Here is a 23495-nt window from a genome sequence, read left to right as displayed (position 1 = left end):
CTTAATTATTTCTTTAATGCTATGATAGAACACCATGACTCAGGTACATTATAAAAAGAAGTGTTTAATCCAGCTTATGGTTTCAGGGGCTTAGAGGCCATGATGGCGGAGGGAAGGAACAGCTGAGAGCTCACATCTTGATCCACAAGCAAGAGGCACACTGAGCACTGGGAATCACAGGAGTCTTGGAAACCTCAAAGTCCACCCCCAGTGACACACCCTTCTCCTCTGAATTCTTCACAAATGGAGCCCCCTGGAATTAGCTCTTGTAGACCAGGCTGTTCTTGAACTCAAAGAGATCCACCTGCCTCTGCCTCCCAAGTGCTGGGATTAAAGGCATGCACCACCACCGCTCGGCAAGTGGTGCTCAGTTTAAAACAAGGAATTAGAGCTGGAGAGATGGCTCAGCGGTTAAGAGCATTGCCTGCTCTTCCAAAGGTCCTAAGTTCAATTCCCAGCAACCACATGGTGGCTCACAACCATCTGTAATGAGGTCTGGTGCCCTCTTCTGGCCTGCAGGCGTACACACAGACAGAATATTGTATACAGAATAAATAACTATTAAAAAAAAAAAAAAAAAACTGAATTAGAGCCAGTGTGATGGTACACCGTGTAATCCCCTCTACTCCAGGCTGAGGCAAGAGAGTAAGTTCCAGGCCAGTTTGGACGCCACAATGAGGTCAGGGTCAGTTCAAGCAGCTTAGCAAGACCCTGCCTCAGAATAGAAAGGACTGGGATGTAGCTTAGTGCTAGACCCTTGGCTTAGCATGTGTGAGATCCTGCGGCCAACCAAAGGGGTCAGAGCAGTCTGCTCAGTATTGTCCCGTTACTTAAGAACAAAAAATACTGAGACCAGTCAGCTACCAGTGGAGTGGCGTGTGAGAGGGACTTTCCCTACACTCAAACCATGTCTACGCAGTCAGCTAACATCCCCAGCATTTTTCAGCATTTTTAATGAAAACCTTGAAAGACAAATATGTTGCAGGGTCTTAGTAAGAATGCATGCCTGTCTCTAGACTGCAGCTGTGAGCTTCATTTTGCTCCAACCTTCTCTTTGTGTGGTTGGTTTTGGTTTTTGTGTTTCCAGACCTGGGTTGGGTACAGGGGCTTGCACATGGTTTATTCAAACATTGGTGAGCTGGCTCAGAGGATAAAGGACCTGCCGCAGAGCCTGGCCATCTAAGTTAGAGTCTCAAGACCCACGTGCTGAAAGGAAAAAACCAGCTTCTTCTGCAAGGTGTTAACACACTAAATATGGATTGAAAAGGGGGTCCGGGGGGGCATGTTCCCTCCTGGAAGATCTGCCTCGTGACTACAGTGATAAACAGCTGAAGCCAGGTGTTGCGCTCCCTCAATCCTAGCACTCTGGAGGCTGAAGCAGGAGGATGGAAAGTTTAAAGTAAGCCTGGTCCACATAGAATGACCCTGTCTCAGAGGGAGAAAGCGTAAGCTGTGGCAGAGCCCCCAGCTAGCTCTTGTTTTCAATGCCGAGACCACGTTGCTCATAAGAGCGCTGCAGACGGTGCAGCCATGGGACAGGTGCTCTTCGTTACAGTGTCTGGAGATAGCATCGTACACGGGAGCCCACAAAAGGATATTTTTAAATACTTGCAAGGCTGCATTAGTCAGAAAGCTTAAAGATGTTGAAACCACAAAATGGCTAATGGGCATGCATAGGGTCACACCAGAGCAATGACAAGATCAAGTGCCCATTGTTCTTGGTCTGATGGACCTATCTGTCGCCTAGTGGCGGTCTCTGGGGAGGGTCTGTATTGGTAAGAAAGAACAATTTACCATTCCTCAAATATAGTGCAGGAAAGGGAGACGAGGAGTTTTGATCCGTAGAGGACTCGGGTGACTAGACCAGGTTGCAGCTTGAGTGTCTCCGAGGGAGGCAGTGATGAAAGGAAGTGAACATGTTGCTGGGACCCTTGACAGCTGCACCAGTCTGGCCCATGCCTACCCACAGCCTTCACTACAGAGTAAGAAAATCCTGTGAAGGAAAGTATTTCTAGCTTCAAACTAAATACTGGCTTCTGAAGCGTCAACAAAGAACAGGGAAGCCAGAACCTGGGGCGTGAAATGGACCCCACCTGCTTACTCCCATTTAATAAGTGCCTGCATGTCCTACTGGGTTGTGGCAGGCAGTTTTAAGGGCCTAACAGTTGCATCTTACTAATTCCTAATAATGACCAGAAGAAACCTGTTGATTTCGTTGGCTCTCGAGAGTAGATGAGGAAGTGTTTTCAGTGTGGAAGGCGAGGACAGTGTTAAGTCCAGTGTTGGGTTGAGTAATGTTGGCTCTCTGGTGATGAGCTATCAGAGAACATGGAGGTGCCCAGGAGTCTACCAGGTGCCTGCAGCTAGGAGACTTAGGACATGCTTATTCTTCTTGCATAAGGAATGCAGGCAGGCAGTTTCATAAGTTTCTATGTGCCCCTACCTGGGCTGTGCACCCTCTGGAGGTGCTAAGGGGAACACACTGCTGTAGAGACTCTGCATCCTCCTTGGCTTATAACTGGCCAGCATCTCTCTAATCTCCATCCAGTCACGTTCCCTCATGACCCACCTAGGTAATACAAGGTGATTCCATTTCAAGGTTACTGATCAGTTCTCTCAAGGCCCTCTCCAGGCGTGCTTCAGAGCCAAACTCCTGAGGTTCTACCTTCAGACGACTTTGGGAAGAGTTTTCCACCTGCTGCAAAACCCCAGGTGACTGCTGTGCCCATCCACCAGGGCATCGCTGCTCACTGCCAAGGCGAGCAGGGCTCTCCCCTGGGTGTGTGAGGGCAATGCACAAAGCTCTGCTACCTCAGCCAGTGAGCCTTGAGGCCAGCGTGTGGAGTGTATTCCATTCTGACCAAGGGGCAGATGGATACAAGTCTCAAAGTCTCCACATTTAGACAGCTGAGGCAGGAGGAGTGCCTGGAGTCTCAGGCCATCCTGGGCGACAGTGAGACCTTGCTCGAAATCCCAAACAAGAAAACAGATGAAGGATTCCACTGCAGCGGCTCCCTGTGCTTCCCAGGACACAGGTAGCAGGAACCAGGCAGAGTGTCTGCTCTGTAGTGTTCTCTCTCTCTCTCTCAAGGTCAGAACTGCCTTATGCATCCCAAAACAGACAGTATGCCTTGTCTTCCCCAGTGTGGCCATCTCCAAAGCCCGGCTTCATTTCATCTGCCCTGACTTGTAAACCCACTTAAGAAAAAGCAGTAAAAAGCAGTTTTATTGTGTTGTGAGTTTTTAAAAGGCAGCTGTAGGTAATTTTTGAGGAATGAAGGTGGTTTACAGTAGAGAGGCGCGTGGTGGAACGCGCCTTTCCTGATCTATGACTCCCATCTGCTAGCGGGCTCGGACCCCCCAGCATCTAAGATCCAGATTTGGAGTGGGGCACTGACTGCTTCTGAAGCTCTTCCCAACGCTCTCCACGTGACCTTAATGCAGTCAGGACTGAGAGTAGCCGACCTAGGCTCTATCTTATAGCTAAGCAGGACTTAGCCTCACAGGTGACTAAATTTTCTGCTTTCAACTTCTCGTCCTGTCTGAACCACTGTCACAGGCTGGTGGCACTCACAGACACACACCCCTTCCCTTTGACTACTGCCAGCAGAGACGCTGAGCAGGGACACTTGTCTTCCTCTAATAGTCCCTCGGCATAGACAGGCTAATGCGTGGGTTGTTGTGTAACTAAATGCAGCTTGTCTTGGTTGACTTTCTGTTGCTATGGTAAAACCCTGACCAAAAACATCTTGGGAGAGGAAAGGGTTTATTTCTTCTTACACTTACTAGTTCATCATCAGGGCAAGCACAGACTGTAGAAGAAGGCTGCTTACTGGCTTGACCCCTCTGACTTAATCAACTACCTTCCTATTCAGAACCACCTGCCCAGGGCAGCACCGCTCACAGTAGGCTGGGCCCTCCCACGCCAATCATCAATCAGGAAACATCCCAGGTAATGCCTACAGGCCAGTCTGATGGAGAAAATACCCTGACTGACAGTCCCTCTTCCCAGATGACTCAAGCTTGTGTTGACAAAGTAACCAGCACAGGGTCCTCCAAGCACAACAGCCACTGTCATCTTGATGGGAACAGCTGTCACATCTGGTCTCCTGGTCTGGTCTTGGAGGTGAAAGGGTAGAGTGTGAGTTAGCTGCTGGGACGGCGTGGGGAAAGAGGACCGTCCTCTGCACAGCTACGGGAAGCTCATCGACCATCCTGGAGAGGGACTTTGTGATGATGTAGCTGTCTGGGGATCATACAGGCCAGTGAGTAACATCAACAAGCTTGTCGGTTTGCCAAGGTGGACTTTTGTGTAATCCTTTGCTTTGTCGCTGGTGCCCTGTTAACTCACTTGTTAAATTGCACTTCCCTTGCTGGACTACAGAGGGCACTGGTGAGCAGACTTCTCACCAAAAGAGGAGGAAGGAACCTGGCATGCTCCGATAAACCAGGTGAAATCTTGGTGTAGATGTGGTCCGGTACCAATGAGACAACTGTCCAAGCTTAACAGAGAAATAAATCTACCTCCTAAAATTCACTTAGTGGCCAAAAAAGTCTTAACTTTCTTTCAATATGTGTTGTATTGGACTCACCTGCAGGTTTTGAACTCAGAATATGATTTTTGTTTTGTTTGAGAAAGGGTAGCCCAAAGTGGCCCTGAACTCTGTATTGCCAAGTTGACCTTGAACTTGTAATCCTCCTGCCTCCACCTCAGTCCTAGGGTTACAGGCACATACCACCTTGCCCAGCTGACATGATACTAAGGTCAAATCCCAGGCCTCACATATGCTAGGGGCTCACCGGACCCACTGAGCCACATCCTCAGACACCCAAACAAAACGACACACGGCAAGAGACACTTACGCACTCTATCCATGTTTAACCCACAGTGTGACGCTCTTGTGAAAGAGTTTTAATAAATAGATTAAGGCTTGGAAGGACTGCTTTCCAGCACGGCAGTCTACAGTCGTAGCCGTCAACCGTCACTCATGGTGTCCCAGGTTTTCTCTCTCCATTCAGGGTGTATTCGTTCAAGTTTTTCCCCTCTACCTTTGCCGGATGTCAGTTTTGGTAGTTGCAGAAAAGTGACCAGAGTGGCAGAATATTTCCTCCTTCCAGAAAGCTCTCACGACTCAGTGACACAACTTTCAAAGAAATCTGAGCAAAGAAGCTAACAGCTCAGTGACAGCGAGAAAAGATGAGGACCACCCTGGGGGCTCTGGGCGGGGAAATGGTTTCCACATCTCACCAGCGCGGCATTCTTAAACAAAGGGGGTACAACACGCCTGCCACCTACAAAGAAGCTGGCTGAGAGCAAGCTCCCCCAGAAGGCCCATGAAGGCTTTCCACATGGAACCCTTCAGTCACAGCCTCCAGCAGGTGCCACTCAGGGGGCCAGGGATATGCTAACAGGCCTCTAGGTCACCAGGAAGACCCTGCAGCCAACTGAGGAGGCTGTCCCACTTGTCAACAAACTCCTATCCACACGTTAGACTGGAGGCACTAGTCCCCACGTACCCATGAACCATCCACCATGGAGAGGCTAACGTGCTTTCTTGCAAGAAGAGAAACAGATGCTGCCAGTCTGTCTGTGTTGATGGGCTCCAGGGGTGCTAGAGAGACTCCAGAATCCAGTCGCTGCTGGAGAGGTGGCTCACAGGCAGTGACAAGTCCCGGGGAGGGCCTCGGCCCTGGCCTTCTCGGAGCGAGCCCTGCTCCTGGAAGTCCTCCTCATCATCAAAGAAGCCGTTCTCCAGAGCATAGGTGCAGTCCAGGCTGGAGGCTGCCTGGCACGCTCCCTTGTACTCCTGAATGGACTCGTAGAGGCTGTACAGTTGGCAGAGCAAGGACATGTCCAGCTGTCGCAGGCCAACCTTGACGGAAAGGAGGGGAGGCAAAAACCAAGTCAGTGCTGAGATTTAATTGTAGTTGAACAGCCAACTAGAAATCTTCCTTGGCTAGCACATTCCTTCCCTCAGAAAGGCTAAAGGCAGCATCAGTGGGGTGCCGCAGAGCTCCAGTCCAGGCAGACACGTCCTTCACTGGGCCACACCACACCTTGGACCTGAGTGAGGGAGTCCATACCTGGCGGCAGTGAGCCCAGCCTGAATTTTCTCCAGGCTACAAACACACCCAGTGGAGCAACAGCAGTGCATGTTCTGGGTACCACCGCCGGCTCATTGTGCACACCAAGTCCCAGAGACATTACTGCTCCCCACAGCCACGCTCAGAGAAGACCCACACATGACTTCCTGGCAACCCTGGCCAGACCCCACTTTGTTGTTCCTGAGAACAACAATGGATTCCCCCTGGCCAGGGACAGGATCTCACTGGTCAGTGTGACATGCTGCCCCAGTAGCAACCTCCTCTGCCTCAGGGTTTTCCAGGCCTGGTGAGTTCAGATGCTCTCTCTTCTAGACAGGGCTAGTGTGATCCCTCCCCCACGAGGATGAACTATGAAAAACCTGAAGATACAGCCTTATATCAGCCTTCTGGAAACTTCACAGAAATTAGTGGCAGGGGACAAGGAATGTGTGGGAACGTCATGCATCTGTTGTCCATCTTCACCTTCCTCTCTCCCTACTGCATGCCCTGTGACAAGAAGCAGCCAGGTCTGGAAAGGCATGGGTCCCGTCGACCTTAAACCCAGGAAGAGGATGATGGTTAGGACTGCAGGGGAACCTGCACACCTGAACCTTTAACAGGCCAAGAACGGTGTCAGACAAGATGAAAGCTACCATCAAACTGGCCCAGGGAAAGAGAAAGTCCTGTAGGACCAGACTTGGGGTGCTAACCTCAGGCTTGAGGAGGGCAGCTCGCCAATGCTTTCTCTGGGAATTGAAATAGACAGTAACCTTGTGACACAAAGTCACGACCTCTCAGGTGTCCATCCTGCAGAGCCCTCCACACTAGGTGTGACCATCCCTCATGCAAACAGACCTGATGTCACTCTCAACCCCGCTTTAGGTATCTGAAGGCAGACCACACCCTGTGGCCCAAAAAGAGCTGTCAGTTTAGGTGTGATAGAGCATGGCTGACATCCCAGCACTTGGGAAGCTGAGGCAGGAGGATCGTGAGTTTGAGGCCAGCCTGAGCTACACAGTGACAGAACCAGAAGACCAAACAGCCTAGCATGTTGGCTGTTTTCATTGTGATGGTCTAGCCAAATCCTTCCTCCGCATGGCTCCTACGTTCCACGATTCTATCACAGATATTAATACAACCTCCACGGCTCGACTGGAGTTCTGACTAAGTACTCAGATATGTCTGTCTGCTCTCAGATTTAACTCTGATAAAGCCACACCTGCTAAACCCAAACCTGTGTTTGCTTACAATATCTAAGAGGCTCATCTGACACGTCCCCTACCCAGCCACTCTTCACATCACGTCAGAGACACTAGAATCTGCACTTCATGTCGAGAACAAACCGCAGAAAGACCCAATGAGCTCGGAGCAAAGGGTAATGTTCACCTTCTGGGGTCCCATGGGGTCAGCGCCACAGGCTCTCAAACTCGGTTGGGTGACAAGGTCATGACCCCATGACACCAGGACTCATGATGCCAGGTTTTCCAAGTGAAATCTTCCTGGATTCCCACGGACATGCCCAGCACCAGGTGGTGAGTGGAGACTCTGGACCGAGCTGCCTGCACTGACACAGAGGGATGATTCACAGAGCTGCCCTGTCATTGGGTGTGACAGTGGCCTAGAAACAACTGACCCACCTAGAGACCCAGCATGGTCCTGACACGCCTGTTACACAGCCGAACGTGTGCCCAGTGCACAGGCAGATCACACCTCGACACGGAGGTAGATGATCACCCCTGCTCAGCCCCTCGTGGCAGCTGCTCCAGGCACAAGGCCCACTGCCTCCACTAGGCAGCATTTCCCTTACGAGGTGAGAGGCACTGACATTCTAGCCACGGCAGGTGCTCTTCAGCATAGGCGGTTCTAGCTGACGGGATGAACACAAAGACCTGTCCTGGAGTAGGGTCACGTTAGAGTGGAAACCGTCCCTACAACCCTCAGGTGGCCCAGAGGCCCTGGCTGGACAGGCAGTGCTGTGTGCTCACAGCACACCTGCATGGCTCCTGCCACGTCGTCAGCTAGAGAGGAGCACAATGGGCTAGCCTGGGCTCCTCCAGCAGCTCTTTGCTTAGGGGTCTGCACAGGGACAAGGAGGCGAGCATGTCCCAGGACTGAACTACGGGACGTAATGAAGTCACCCATGTGCAAGAGTAGCTTGCCCTTCTGGAACCAAAGTGTTAAGGAATTGTCCCCGTCCTTACCCATAAGCATGCCCCAAACACCTGTCACCTGCCATCTCTTGCTTGTCCCTGAAGGACAACACTGCAGGACTTAGAAATGACAGCCTTCTTCTGGAAACATCTTGAAAACTTTAGGCTCATTTAAACAAACCATAGTCACCTCAGCCCCTGTGATTTCCCATCCTTTATTGTGACTTACAAGACACCATAAGGGCCAGCTCAGTCACTGCAAGTAGCTTATCTGTCCCTCCTCTGCCCAGGCTGCTACTTCCTCTCTGCCAGGCTCTCTCCTCACCCTCGGGCTGCCAGGTGGGCCCAGCACATCCTTCCTAACAGAATCTGCTTTCTTTCCCTGGGCAGCAGCTCTCAGCCTGTGGGTCTCGACCCCTCTGGGGGTTGCATATCAGACAATGACAGTTATGAAGCTGCAAAAAAAAAAAAAAAAAAAAAAAAAATTATGGCTGGGGGTCACCATGACAAGAGGAACTGTATTAAAGGGTCACAGGATTAGGAAGTGGTTCTCACCATTGCCCTAGGGGAACTTAACAATAGGCTCAGTTGCAGAAATAGTCTCAGACAGGGTGGTAGCACCCTGCTGGGTTGAGGGTCACTAAAGTCCCAGAAACTCATTGAGCCTGTGGTAGGGAAGGGGCTTAGAGGCCAGGAAGCTTTTCTTTCCTTAGACTGGTTCCCTTGGCACCGAGGCTGACCTCAACTCACTTTACAGCAGGAGATGACCTTGAACTCCTAGACACTCAGGTTTCTACCTCCCAAGTGCTCTGCTCAGGGGCCGGGGAGGTAGCTCAGTCTGTAAAGTGCTTGCTAAGCAAACACGACCTCAGTCTGGATCCCCAACCACACTTAGAAAAGCCACACACAGCCTGACATGATGGTCAGCTGGCTTCTTTCTGAGCTAGCAGGTATCCCCCTAGCATCTGGAGCAGGTATCCCCCTAGCATCTGGCTCCAGACACTATGCACTATATTGGTAAAATCGAACTTAATTAAAAACAGCACACACCTTTGATCCTAGCACTAGGGAGGCAGAGGCAGGAGGATCTCTGTGAGTCCAAGGCCAGCCCAGTTACAGAGTGAGTTTCAACAGGAGATACATGAGACCCTGTCTCAAAAAAATATTAGACTTTTTAGGAATAAGTCCCTTATCTTAATAAGCTTGTTACCTCGTTATGCCGGTGGGACCCCAACCTCCACAATGGTGTGCCAAGAACAGTCTTCCTGACCTCCACAGTATATATTGTTTCTCATTCAAGGTTCAAAATCAGACAAAAAAAAAATCAAGAATAATGCACTACTTTATTTACAAAACTAAACAGGAAAGCAACTTCTTCCCAAACGCAGTGAAGAGTCAAAGCAAAACAAACACCCAGGGAAATGTTCTTATTCCCAGACAGGAAGAGGAGAAAAGCAAGCAATGAGGGGGTGGGTGCTGGGGGAGTCCTAGCCTGTGCGCATCACACAAACCTCTAGGAGATGATGCCCACTGTCCCTTGTCAGGTTTAAAAAATTATTGAGTGCTGGGCGGTGGTGGCGCTCACCTTTAATCCCAGCACTCGGGAGGCAGAGGCAAGCCAGTCTCTGTGAGTTTGAGGCCAGCCTGGTCTACAGAGTGAGTTCCAGAACAGCCAGAGCTGTTACACAGAGAAACCCTGTGTCTTGAAAGAAAGAAAGAAAGAAAGAAAGAAAGAAAGAAAGAAAGAAAGAAAGAAAGAAAGAAAGAAAGAAAGAAAGAAAGAAAGAAAGAAAGAGGGAGGGAGGGAGGGAGGGAAAGAAAAGAAGGAAGGAAAGAAAGAAGAAAGGAAGAAAAAGGAGGAAGGGAGGGAGGGAGGGGGAGAGAGAGAGAGAGAGAGAGAGAGAGAGAGAGATTATTGTGCAAGGGCGGAGGAGATGGCTCAGTCAATAAGGAGCTTGTCTCATAGCATGCTGACCTGAGTTCCCCAAAACTCAAGTAAAAGCCAGGTGTGGAGGTGCACACCTGAAATCCCAGCTGGGTAGGAGGATGCCTGAGGCAGCTTGTCTTGCCAAAATTAGCAAGCTTCAGGTTCAGTGAGAAACTTATATAAATAAAAATATTTGTTTATTTGTTTTATTTTTTGAAACAAGGTTTCTCTACATCCTGAAACTTGCTATGTAGGTGGGGCCTCAAACTCTGTTATCCACCTGCCTCTGCCCCCAAATTCTGGGATTAAAGACAGGTACCACCACACCCAGCCCCAAATAAATATTTGTTTAAAACAAAAACAAACAAAACTAAGCAAACAAACACAACCCCCACACCCCCGCCACAGCTGGGTGCAGTGGTTTGCACCTGTAATTCTAACTACTCAGGAGGCTGAGGCAAGAGGATCAGGACTCACAAGTCAGCCTAGGTAAGATTCAACTGAAGGCCGAAGGCCGGGAGTGGTGGGCACACCTTTAATCCCAGCAAGGGGGTCGGGGTGGGGTGGGCAAGAGCAAGCACATTTTTAAATTCAAGGCCAGACTGGTTTACAAAGCAAGTTCCAGGACAACTAAGGCAGTTACACAGCAAAACCCTGTCTCAAAAACTAAACAACAAAATATTCAGCTGGAAAACAAACAAAACTGTCATCCACCTGGGTAGGAGAATTGCTATTCCCGTGTGTGGCTCTATCTGTAAGATGCATTTTTGGAAAAGACAACTTAGGGAGAAGGCCCAGGTGGCGGTAAGGGTGGAGTGGGGTAAGGTGGCAGACCCACAAATCAGTTCCGTCACACCCAACCTCAGGCCTCACGTCTGAAGCCAGGTTAAAGCAATCATGAGACGGGCCTGCAGATCCTTTAGTCAGGCTAAGAGAGCTCAGTCAGTGTCGAGTCCCAGGCCTGCAGAACTATTAAAGCAGGTCAGGACATGGCGACCCGGCCGTCACACTGCCAACATCCTAGGTCCCTTTCATGCTTTCAAACCAGTGCGCACGGCTGAGCGGATAACTCCTAAGAGTCATCTCTCTGCAAGCACAAAGACCTGCAAAGAACCCGTGTGCCCAAAGCTGGTGTTATATGGAGTCAGTTACACAATCCCAGAGAGACAGAGAAAGGAGGACCCCCCTGGGACGGCCAGCCAGCCTAGCCTCTTCAGTGAGAGACCCTGTGTCAGGAACAAAAACAGTGGATGCCACTTGAGGAACAACCCCAAGGCCGTCCTCTAACCTCCACGTGGACCCACGTGCAGTGTCCCCCACTCTCATGAACAAAAGACCACCACAATTTTCCTGGGTGTTTTGCAAAAACGCTGTTTTAGGGTTTCTAAGGAAATGAAGTTACAGGGCCAAAGAGCAGGTCCAGACTCAATTCCGTGAGTACTGTGAAACTGGTCCCAAAACAAAGGGCACCAGCCTATGCCAGGCAGGCAGGGGAGGCCCCAGCACCATCCTTCGGTCAAGTCTCCGCTAATCTTTTAGGTCCAGCCTAATCGTTTTTAAATGAGCGGTTACAAAGGATGCTGAGCACGGCAGGGTGTCCTGGATGGTGTTTCCTGGCTACTATCACTGGCTTCAAACTCACAGTGACACTCCTGCCTCAGCTTCCAGGGCGATGAGGTTACAGGTGAGTCACTAGGCCTGGCTTACACAGCTTCTCGCCACAGTTCCCCTTCAGTTATGGTCCTTAGTCATCTTCTGTCTACTTGCTCCTGGCTGGAACAGACCCAGTTTCCCATAGATTACCCCGTACTATGGAGCTCTGGTCACAGGGAAGAGGTCTTCTCATCCCGTAAACAAGACTCAGAATATATATGCATATATATACAAGACCAGGCAGCTGTGGCTCTCAGAGCCAGAGAAGTGAAATAACAGAGCAAATAAAAGGAACAGGGTTGGGCAGGCCAGATGGCTCGGTGAGCAAGGGTGTTTCTTGCCGAGCCTGGTGACCTGAGTTAGATCCCTGGGACCCACAGAGTAGAAGGGGAGAGAACTGACCCTTGCAAAGTGTCCTTTGACCTCCACAGGCACAACAAGACACGTTTACACGTGACACATATGTACACACATGCACAGACTTAAATGTGAACAAATAATAATAAAATGAACAAGGCTTGGAGAGTTTCTGTTGCCCTGGAAGGCAGGCCTGGGTGTTTGTCTCCTGAGTACTGAGAACAAGCGTCCCAGTGTCACACGTCTGCAGGACAGGGACCAGCACAGGAAGCAATGAAGCAATGAATGACCTTTATGGAAACCAGCAGGAGGGAGGCAACGGTGTCTGAGGGCTCAGCTAGCACTGGCATCGGGCACGTATCTGACTGGCTGACTTCCTGCTCGGCCTGCCTATGCGGTTTCTGTCACAGGACCATGGAAGGTCTGGAATCCACAGGGAGCTTCTGCGGCCACTCCAAGAGCGAGACCTCAAAGCTCCCAGCTGTGGCTAGCTGGGGTGACCTGCGATGGGCCGTGGCTTTTTCCCGACACCTCCCACCCAGCAGTAAAGAGCCATGGTAAGGCAGGGACCAAGGCCCAGAACAAAGGGGTGGGTGTGGGAGGCACCAGCATCCTGAGATGCAGCAGTGACTGCCTAGGCTGCTGCTCCGAGGAGTCCTCCAAGATGAAGAGACCCCACCCAGTGTGCAGAAAGCCAGATGGGAGCCTTAACTCAGTGGGGAAGAGGCAGGAGCAGCTGATGAAGCACTGGGGCATTCAGTCAGTGAGCATGAGCCTGAGGTGCTCCACAGATAGGTAAATAGGTCAAAGTCCAGCAGTCTGAGACACCCAATATCCACTGGAATCTCCTGCTTTCCTGTTTGCCCTCTGCAGCATTTTACAGTGCTCACTCGGGGAACATACAGTGTGTGACCCCACCATTCTGTTGAGAACATAACAAACAAACTCTGTGTGTGTGCGTGTGTGTGCCTGTGGGCAGAGGTCAACATCAATGTCTCCTCAGTGTCGTCCCTAGCTTGTTTTCTGAGACAGTCTCCCATTAAACCTGGAGCTGACCGTGTTGGACAAGCCGGCCAGCGAGCCTCTGAGGTTCCTTTGTCCCTAGCCCTGGAGCTGGCATTACAGGTTCCTGCTGCCATGCCTGGCTCTTCTGTGCCTTCGGGGGATCCAAACTCAAGTCCTCACGCTCGCACAGCAAGCGCTTTGTGCCCAGGGAGCATCTTCCCAGCCCTGTAACGAATGCTTTAAAAAGACCTTTTCAGGCTGGGCATCACCGTGGTGCGCGCCTGTAATCCTAGCATCTGGGAGGCAGAGACGCACAGTCTCAGTCAGGCTGGCCTACATAGTAAGACTTGGTCTCAAAAAAGAAAGAAAAAAAAAGCAAATAAACAATCTAAGGTGGTTCATGCCTACAATACTAGGACCACAAGAGGATCAAGAGTCAAGGTCAGCCTTAGCTACGTAGTTCAAAGTGAACCTGGGCTATCAGATCCCATCTCAAAAATAATAATATAAATAACTAAATACTGTTAAAAGAGAGTTCTAGGCCAGGCAGGGCTATATGGTAAGACAGTCTCATAAACACCTCAATACATAAAATAGTTTTTGTTTTGATTTGTTTTTAATGATTGCTTTTACAGTCACTAGCACTGGCCATGACCTTTGGATCTTTCAAAATGGACTCTTTCCTGGAGGCTACAGGGACTCAGAGTGACAAAACCTCACAGACGTGGGGTTACTAGAACAGGAAGTAACATGCCTTGAAGCTACAACTCTGAGAGGAGCGGAGTGATAACCAGCTAGGGTCTGAGCACAGTGATAACCAGCTAGGGACTGAGTCTCTGCCCACACAGGGCTCCTGCCCTCTCCAGTCTGTGTAACAATGCCCCTGACTCTCTAATAAGTGTCCCCCCTTTAATCCCAGCACTGGGGAGGTAGAGGCAGGTGGATCTCTGTGAATTCAAGGCCAGCCTGGTTTACAGAGCTAATTCCAAGACAGCCAGCACTGTTATTCAGGGAAACTCTGTCTTGAAAAACAAAACAATACAAAAAAGATTGAGAAGGAAGAAGAGGAAAAAAATAATATAAAACATATGTAGCTGGGCGATGGTGGCACACGCCTTTAATCCCAGCACTCGGGAGGCAGAGGCAGGCGGATCTCTGTGAGTTCGAGACCAGCCTGGTCTACAGAGCTAGTTCCAGGACAGGCTCCAAAGCCACAGAGAAACCCTGTCTCGAAAAACCAAAAAAAACAAAACAAACAAACAAAAAAAAGAACAACTGACTAGACCGAAGATGTGGCTGAGTGGTCCTGTGTTTGCCTAGGGTGTNAAAAAAAAAAAAAAAAAAAAAAAAAAAAAAACCATATGTAGAGTGCCTCTCCCATGAAGAATTTTACAAGGTGTAAGGGTTGGTTCAAGTTATCAACATGACACTACTTAGAACCCCTGAGAAGAAAGTCTCAGAGCTGCCTAGATTAGGTTGGCCTAATGGAATACCTATGGAGAATCGCCTTGAATGCTAATTGCTGTGGGAACTAACACATAACGCCCAGCCCACTGTGGGAGGACACCATTCCCTAGGCAGGGGATCCTGAACTGTGTTAAGTACAGAGAAGCAAGCGGGGCTGAACATGAACAAACACCCATTCCCTCATTCTCCCTGCTTGGAACTATGGATCTAACTAACTGCTTAAGTGCTTATGGCTTTGACATCCCAAAACGACAGGCTGTGACTTGGAACTGCAAGATGAATAAATTCCTCCCTAAATTGCTTTTTGAGGGTGTTTTATCACAGCCAGAGATGAAACTAAAACACAAGGATTTAGACAATGTGCAGAAAGTATTTGTCTTTTGTTTGTTTTTTAAGATAGGGTCTTGTTGTGTAGCCAAGGCTGCCCTCAAGTTTATAATCCTCCTTCCTCAGCTTCCCTCCTGGTGAGAGAGAGCACGGGTGCACCCTACCACATCAGGGTACACATGCAACAAGAATATTTGCATGCATTCAGAATACTTGCATGCACTCAGAATATCTGCACATACTAAACTATTAACAGTGATCTCTCTCTGCGCTAGACTGTGATATTGGGAGATTTGCTCGGTGTTGAACTGGAACACAGGACCTTGGAATAATTAAAACCAACTGTCAACAGGGTCTTGAACCACCTAGGAGGGCTGGAGAGATGGCTCAGAGGTTAAGAGCACTGACTGCTCTTCCAGAGGTCCTGAGTTCAGTTCCCAGCAACCACATGGTGGATCATAACCATCTGTAATGAGATCTGATGTCCTCTTCTGGTGTGCAGGCATACATGCAGGCAAAATACTGTATACATAATAAATAAATTGAACCTCCTAGGAGATAAACGTCTGGGAACTTCTGAGGGAGTATCTAGACTGGTTTAATTGGGGTTAGTTAATTAACTGGGAAGACCCATCCTACACACGTGTAGTAGTATTTCGCCATGGCCCTGGATCCCCGGCTGGAGAGAAAGGAGGAAACCAAGCTGAGGACCAGCATTCAGCTCTTTGCATCCTGAGTCAGACTAATGCCACCAGCTGCCCCAAGTCCCTGCCAGCATGCTTTCCTCACCGCCAGGAACTGTACCCTGGAACAGGGAGATAAATGCCCCCTTACCTTGCCTTTGTCAGAGCAATGAGGCCCAGCTTTAGGGCTGTGGTTTTTAATTGCTGTCTTTCAAAATACTCCATTAGTAAACAAACAAAAACCCTGGGTCATCTCTGATTCACTTTTTCCTTATCAGCTCTGAGGACCCATTAGCCATTTTTGTGATTTAGGGGGTTTTGTTGCCAATAAACTGACTTCCACTCTACCCATCCCTCCCGGGTGCACCTAGGGCATCTTCCAGGAGCCTCCAGTACCTGTTGCTCATCTCAAACTCCCCAGTCCTGCTGATGACCTGTCTGTGACCCAGGCTTCCCGTAGCCACAGGGCCACCCTCCTAATTGTCTCCTGTTCAAACTCCTGTCAGTCAAGCTGGAGGCTCACTGCTCTCCTTTCTGCTCACGTGAGGCCTTCACACCTCTGACTCTGCAGCCCCAAAAGAAGTTCTCTTCAGTCTGGAGGACCTCCCTCTTTGTATGATCAATGGGGGGGGGGGGGGGACGACGGGACACTTCTTTCTATGCTCATACGGGGCTTTTTCCCTCAGGCATTATTCAGTCTGTCCTGACAGGAATTATATCCCCACCACGGATTTGACCTCAGGCCTTTAAATCAAATAGATCAACACAGACATTCTGCGGAAGGCTCTGGAATGAAAGCCCATTCTTGTCAAGCAAGACATGAGCTGTCGCAGAACCCTCAGTGTTCCCCCAGGTCAGTAAGTCTCTTGACCTCCGAGACAGACTGAAAATCCTGGGATGGGTTCCTGAGAGGACCTGTCAGGGCCTGCAGCCAACCCTACCTTTAACACTGTTGTCAGGCAGACCGACAGCCGCTCATTTCCTACAGTTGAGCTTCGGAGCTCCCGCCCAAGGCATAATTATAAGGTTCTGTACCTTAGTCACACCAGGAGGGACCTGGGAAATCCCTTTGGGAATGCAGCCGGGCTCCCAAGCTTCCCTAGAGTGTTTCTAGAGCACAGCCTCAAAGCCAGGAGACACCCTGCGCCCTGCATCTTATGCAAGAAAAAAACAAACAAACAAAAAAAAAAACCAAACACCTGGGGGCAGTCTTCTTATTTCACCCAGAGGTTCACGTTTTGTCCAAGTTCAGGTTGTAAACACACTAGGTATGGGTGTGTTTAATCAAATGCAATTTGACGGACGTGGTAGACTTGGGATAGTGGTTATTAATAAAGAAAAGTGGGTAGTCTGGAACTCTGAAGTCTCCGTAAGAAATCAGGGAAATCTTTTCAGGGAGAATTAGACGTCATTTCCATGATGAAAAAGTGTTAAGATAGTCTAGTGGCCGGGCGGTGATGGTGCACGCCTTTAATCCCAGCATTTAGGAGACTGAAGCAGGCAGAACCTTGTGAGTCCAAGGCCAGCCTGGTCTACAGAGTGAGTTCCGGGACAGCCAAAACTCCACAGAGGAACCTTGTCTAGAAAACCCAAAAGAATGGATAGTGGATTCAACTAAGTCTTAGTATGCAGGGCAGATCACGCTCCTCTAAGAAGAAGGCAGAAGAGGAATTTTCTAAACCATATGTCAAATGCACTAGACATTGAAGGAGTCGACTCCTCTGGCTTACTTCGGCAAACTTACTCTTAGAATAAATGTTTTCTTAGACTTCTTTAGTGTTTACCTGGCCCAGTGAATCTTGGACTAGCAGAAAGTAAAGAGGGCAGAGTCTTGAGTGGATACCTCTGTCCCACCCTACCTGGCCTGCCACAGGAAGCAAGCTGGGACAGGGCTCCCTGCGGCCCAAATCCCTGTCCTGGCGTCACCCTGAATTGCGCGTCCTGGTCCAGGAACACCTACTGCACTTCTCAGGACGGAGAAAAACTAAACCCCATTGTTTGAGACCAGACATAAGGACTTCACCCGGCCGGAGCACGGCTTCCGTGCCGGTAATCGGATTCCTGGCGGGCAGCCGGGGAGGGGCCCGGCCATCCATCTGTTGTCCACACCGACCCGCAGGCTCGCAGGAAGCCTGTTCCTCCTGGGACCAGGCAGGCAGACCACGCCGCGCCCTGGCCTGGCCCAGGAGAACCCCAGCATCTAAGGCTGCCCTGCGCGTGGATGCCCAGCCGCGAGAAGTCCGAGAGGGAAGCAAGGGAGGGCTTCCAGGGACCAGAGGGGACTGTCCCCCGACGGGACCCACGGCGCCTGGTCCTTACCATCTCCTTGCGCAACAGCGCCAGCGCGGCGTCCAGGTTGGGGGGCTTGTTCCGGGTCCCCGCAGCCCGCGCCCCGCCGCCGCCCGCGCCCCCTCGGCTCAGCTCGTCCTGGATGCGCGACTTCTGCGCGTACAGCCGCTCCAGGTGTCGCCAGCCGCCCGCCGCGCCGCCGGCCGCCGAGTGCAGCAGCCCGCTCAGGCTTTTGGGTAGCGGTGGCAGCCCTTCTACCCGCAGCCCCCCGGCCGTGCCCGCAGACCCTGCCCCGCTCATCTCGCTGCCGCGCGGACACAGGCGCGCGCAGCTCAGCCGAAGTCCCGGGAGCCCCGCGGGTCCCCACCCACTTCCCGCCCGCCCGGGTCCCGCCCGCTGCCCGGCCCCCTGGTCTCCGCCCCTCCTCGGGTCCCGCCCCCCTTCTCGGCTCCCTGCTGCTGTGAGGTGGCGCCCTGAAGGCCCACTGGCCTCCAGCTCCATTCCCACCCATCTGCGTCCCAGACCAACGCCCCCCACCCAGGTCACCTTAAGTCTCAGCTCTGTGAACCAACCCCCTCATGTCACTTCCCCCTTCACCACTTCTCCAGGAGTCTCCATCAGTCCTACTCCAGCCCCGTGCACCCCACCTCCAGCGGGTCACCTCCCCTCCCCTCTGAACCCCATTTTCAACGCCAGGCCCACCCGACCAGCTCTGCCCCGACCACCCATTCTGCACCCCAATCCCTAGCGGTTTTCCCTCAGGCTCCTGCTCTCCTCCCTGTCCATGCTCCTGGATGGCCGGGTCTGACCTCGCCGGCTTAACTCTGACCAGCCACTGAAACCGCATCTATGAACGGAAGGGCCCAGTTCCAGCACCGAACCCCGGGACTCCCTATGCTCCAGCGTGGGCGTGACGACTGGGAGTGCTGGCGGCAGCCAGAACCGCACACAGTGCTCATTCACGGGGGCTTGCTCGCCGCCTCCTGGATGCCAAGGTTTCCCGAACTTCAGCAGTCAAGAAGAACACCCGTCTCGCTTTGTTCACTCTTAAAGAAATGAACCAACTTGTCCTTCAGTCCAGCCAAGAACACTAGACTAATTCTAAATAGAAATGTCAAGGAATAAACGACCCTGCTCCACCTGGTGGAAGGAGAGAACCGACTCCTGCAAGTGATCTGACCATCGCGACAAACGTACACAAGCATACACACTAAAATAACTCAGTGAAAGCAATGAATAGTGAGGTGTCTAGGAGTTAGAGAGAGATGTTGAATCTTGGGAACTCTTTGCCAACTTTAGCAAGAATAAGTAAAACTACACCTTAAAGAGACGAGTCAGAGACAGGCTTTGCCCTTCCAGGAAGACTCAAACCTTAGCAAAAGATCAGCTCAGATTCAAGATGAGGAAATCCTAATTCTGCTCAACTGCAGAGCCAGTATCTGTAACTTTAATACCCATGGCTACTGAGTTTAATTATAAAGGGACTGAATGATTCTGAGTTAATCCAGTAGGACCATAATGTTTCAGGGGCTCCAGATGCCTACTATAAAGACACCCTCTATCTTTGGGGGCTTTCTGCCTCTCTACATGGAGGCCACCCCAAAATCAATCTGGAAGTTGGTGTTAGACCCAGTCAGCCAGTGAGAAGCTGTAAGTTAGGTAGTGAGATCTGAGGGCACCCTGGAGACCACCTACCCACCTGCCCACAATTCCCCAGGCATTCCGTGTCTCAGCCACCTTCCCAAACCCTAGGCAGTTTTTCATCATCTGCCTGTTAAGCAATGGAGAGTCTGAGACGGCCTGGGAGGGAGGGAGAGGGAGGGGAGGGGTGGAAAACATTAGACCTGCCTTTCACAACCCGACCTGAATTCTTTTTCACCCACCGCCTTACTGCCTCTGTAGAAGACCTAGCAGAATGGCCAGGGGAGTTGAGAGCAACGGGAAGCATTTCAAAGCAACTGAGGCACCGAAGTCATCTTAAAGTACTTCTTTCCAAGGAAGGAGGATGCTGAGGGAAAAAGGATCCCTTAGTGAGTTCGGAAACAGCCTAGGGCTCTTGTGTCTGGACAACCTGGTCAATGCCAGCCACAGGGTTTAAAGGTAGACCCTACCTTCTGATGTGTACTCAAGGTGGTGAGCATATTCAAGTCCCCGCCAGCAAATAACGCCCCAAGATGAATAGACATTGCTACAGAATTAATTCAGCACTGATAAGGACTACATGAATAAGCCAGACACAATTATGCAACAGTCAACCAAATATTTTGACACCCGTGGGAAGTGCCAGTGCTTGCTTGCTTCATTTATTTATTTATTTAGCCATGTCAGGGATTAAAGACTGCTTGTACCTGCTGGAGAGGTGCTCCATTGCTGAACTACGACATCAGGCCCCGTGTGTGTGTGTGTGTGTGTGTGTGTGTGTGTGTGTGTGTGTGCATGTGTGTGCATATGCATGTGCGTAGCAGAAGCCAGGGAGTTAATGTCAGGTGTTTTCCTCTGTATTCTATTTTGTTTTTGTGCATGTGTACACTTTGGGGTCAGAGGACATCTTTCAGGAAAGCCACTGTGTGGATTCCAGGGGTCAAACTAAGGTCGCCGGGCTTGCCATTGAACACTTTTACCTCCACCTTTTCAGAGACAAGTGGTCTCATTGAACCTGGAGCCTGCCCATCAACTAGACTGACGGCCAGCGAGCTCCAGGGGTCCTTCTGCCTCTGTCTTCCCAGTGCTGGGTTTACGGATGCCTTCCAGTACAGGTCTTTACGTGGGTGCTGAGGAATCCAAAGTCAGGTCCCGTGCTTATGCGACAAGCCTTTCCCTGAATGAACCAGAAGCCCAGCCTTCTCCTTTTTAACGTTCATGTCTATCAAAGGCAAGGGGCATTAAGGCTACTTGGGAGAACTCTGGAATATGCGGCCTTTGCTTTTATCTGATATTCCCGCTCAGTCTGCTGGAGCTACACTAACCAAATACTTCAGACCTGGTTATTTATTAACAGCCAAGTTTACCGCTCCTGGTTCTGAGGCTGGGGATTCCAAGATCAAGGCACACAGAGAGCCCATGCATCACACAGTGTCACACAGACAGCCTTCTGTGTGTCCTCACAGGGTGGAGGGGTGCTCCCTGGAGCCTCTTTCGGGAGGACACTAATTCCATTCATGAGGTTCCACCCCCACAACTTAGCTGCTCTCACCAGTCCGTCTATTCTGCCCAGTACCAGAGCCGTCTGCCCCGGCGGCTGTCAGAGTGGCCATTCTGTCACCGTGTGGCCAGAGCACACACCTCCCAGTGTGTACTTATGCCAGGTCACATAACCTGAAGCCCTACAGCTGTCTGAGAAGGCACTGTCTGCCATCTCTCTGCCTCCTCACTCTCCTCTAGACACCAACAGGTCATGCTCACTTGCTGGGGAGGCAGGTGTAAGAAGGCTCCAGCTAAGAGATGGCTTAGAGGTTAAGAGCACTGCCTGTTCTTCCAAAGGTCCTGAGTTCAATTCCCAGCAACCACATGGTGACTCACAACCATTTCTAACGAGGTCTGCTGCCCTCTTCTGGTCTGCACACATACACAGACAGAATCTTGTATACATGATAAATAAATATTTTTTAAAAAAAGGCTGTGAGTTCGAGACCAGCCTGGTCTACAAGAGCTAGTTCCAGGACAGGCTCCAAAACCACAGAGAAACCCTGTCTCGAAACACCAAAAAAAAAAAAAGAAGAAGAAGAAGAAGAAGAAGGCTCCAGCTGTATTTGACAAGCGCCGGGCAGCTCCAGGCTTCCTCCTGCACCTCACTGTGAGCTGGCTCCTTTCAAAGCTTAAGCCCACGTTAGGTTTGGTTGGATGCTTCACATTCAGAACAACAGTGAGCTTTAATCCAGTTATAATTTAATCTCTTTCCAGGGAAGTTTTACAACGAAAAAAGAGTACACCCAAACTTTCAAAACCTACAAAGGCCGAATACGCGTATCTTTAGCGTTCTCCATACTGATGGCCACCATTTTTCATTTGCCTTATTGAGCCTTAATCGGGCAAAGCTATTTGAACCCTTAGTCTTGTTTTCTGAGACAGGATCTTACCCTGTAATTAAGCCCACCTAGAACTCACTACAGGGCGCGGGATAGCCTTGAATGCATACAAACCCTCCGGCCTCGGCCCCTTAATGGTGAGTGCTGCTGCGGTGCTCTCGCACCCTGAACTCTGAATGAAGGGATTCGTCGTTTCTGGTGGCAGTGACAGTGGCATCGCCGGCCACCGGCCGCTCCGAGGCTTGCGGTGCCCTGTGGCACTCGCTCTGCAGAGGCATTTTTTGTGTCACATTTCCTCTTCCCTCCTTGAGGTGTGTCCAGCGATTCCCATTTGTACTTGAAACAGAGCCAAGAGAGCGGGCATTCCCGGCCATGGTACCTCCAAAGTCGTCAATGGAAAGGACAGGACTGGGTCAAGGACAGAACCATGTGCCGGAACCTGTGCTCCACAGTGACAGCAATCTGTTGACTTTTTTACTTTTTTGAGTATATCAGCCGTCACTCTATGGTGGACAAAGGCTAAAGAACGACGCCCCAAACTGAACCATCCAGACGACACAGCCGGGTCCTGAGATGGGGCTGGTCCTAGCTGGATGTGCTGTACAAGATACAGAGTGGGCGCCAAATAAAGAGTACAGATATCTCCCTAACACCTTTTTATATTGGTGGCATTCAAAAGATTGTTGGATAATCTCAAAATATATCTTCATCTCATCTGCTTTTTTTTTAAAAATGGGTTCAATCTCTAGTAAGGAGGGCTGGCTAATAAGCTCAAGTTGGGTCCATGTAGGAGCCAAAGTTGTGAATGGGGGGGTCAAGCTTTACAGAGCTTAGTGTACCTAGGACAGGCTGCATTCAGAGGTGTGAGGATCACCCCTAGACTCCAAAAATTTCCACTTGCCTTTTAATGTCCTGATTAAATGAGAGTTGAGAGCCCTGGCTGACACAAGGCCAGCCTTTGAAAAGTCCCTCACCCACTTACTCACTGTCCAAAAACACTTTGGATACTTGGCAAATCTTGTTCAGTCCACAACTCTGCAGAAACTGAAAGCTTGATGTTCCCCTCCAAGCCTCACCCACAGTTTCAATGAACACCTGCCAGGTTGTGGGGACAAAGCTCCCTAAACAGAAAGCAAGGAGTGGAGATGGGGGGGTGGGAATGAATCTCCTAGCACCCATTCACAGTGGAGGCGCACGGACGCTTCCAGCATCCGCTGGGAATCCGCACACTGAGAGAACTGGGCTGTGAATAGAACTGGAAGACTAGACAGAATTTATTCAGACAGTCATCAGAATCCCACACGGCAAAGCAGGGGAAACTGTGCCCTGTGCAGTTCGTGGATTAGTCAGACTGGGTTCTGCTGCCAATCCCTGGTGACAACAAAGACCTGTGTGACTCGGCAAATCCCCACTGTTTCCACTCTTCTCCTTCAAAGTTTGGTTAACTACGTTCTGGGCAGTGTTCTGTCAAGCTAGGGTCATCAGAGAGCAGGGAGCCTCAGTTGGGAAAATGCTTCCATAAGATTCA

The 23495-nt window shown here is 50.5% G+C and overlaps 1 protein-coding gene across 1 annotated transcript; it reads right to left on the bottom strand.

Annotated features, from left to right (window-relative positions):
- Positions 1-11: 11 nt before the first annotated feature.
- On the bottom strand, positions 12-18299 carry Fam89a (family with sequence similarity 89 member A). The gene is made up of 2 exons (XM_050147060.1): positions 17973-18299; positions 12-5873 (listed from the first exon to the last, which is right to left on the bottom strand). The coding sequence occupies exons 1-2, from the start codon at positions 18240-18242 to the stop codon at positions 5613-5615; spliced, it is 531 nt and encodes a 176-aa protein (XP_050003017.1). The 5' UTR covers positions 18243-18299; the 3' UTR covers positions 12-5612.
- Between the last annotated feature and the right edge of the window lie 5196 nt (positions 18300-23495).

The sequence above is a fragment of the Alexandromys fortis genome, unplaced genomic scaffold, assembly GCF_014885135.2.
Source record: "Alexandromys fortis isolate MF-2015 unplaced genomic scaffold, M_Fortis_MF-2015_v1.1 scaffold_12, whole genome shotgun sequence".
Lineage (NCBI taxonomy): Eukaryota > Metazoa > Chordata > Mammalia > Rodentia > Cricetidae > Alexandromys > Alexandromys fortis.
Note: the sequence above shows the minus strand (reverse complement) of the source record. Positions and strands in the feature narration are given on the sequence as shown.

Coding starts and splice junctions, on each gene's coding strand:
- Fam89a (XM_050147060.1), bottom strand. CDS start 18,242: ATGAGCGGGGCAGGGTCTGCGGGCACGGCCGGGGGGCTGCGGGTAGAA. Junction 5,874..17,972: donor CGCTGTTGCGCAAGGAGATG/GTAAGGACCAGG, acceptor CTTTCCGTCAAG/GTTGGCCTGCGACAGCTGGA.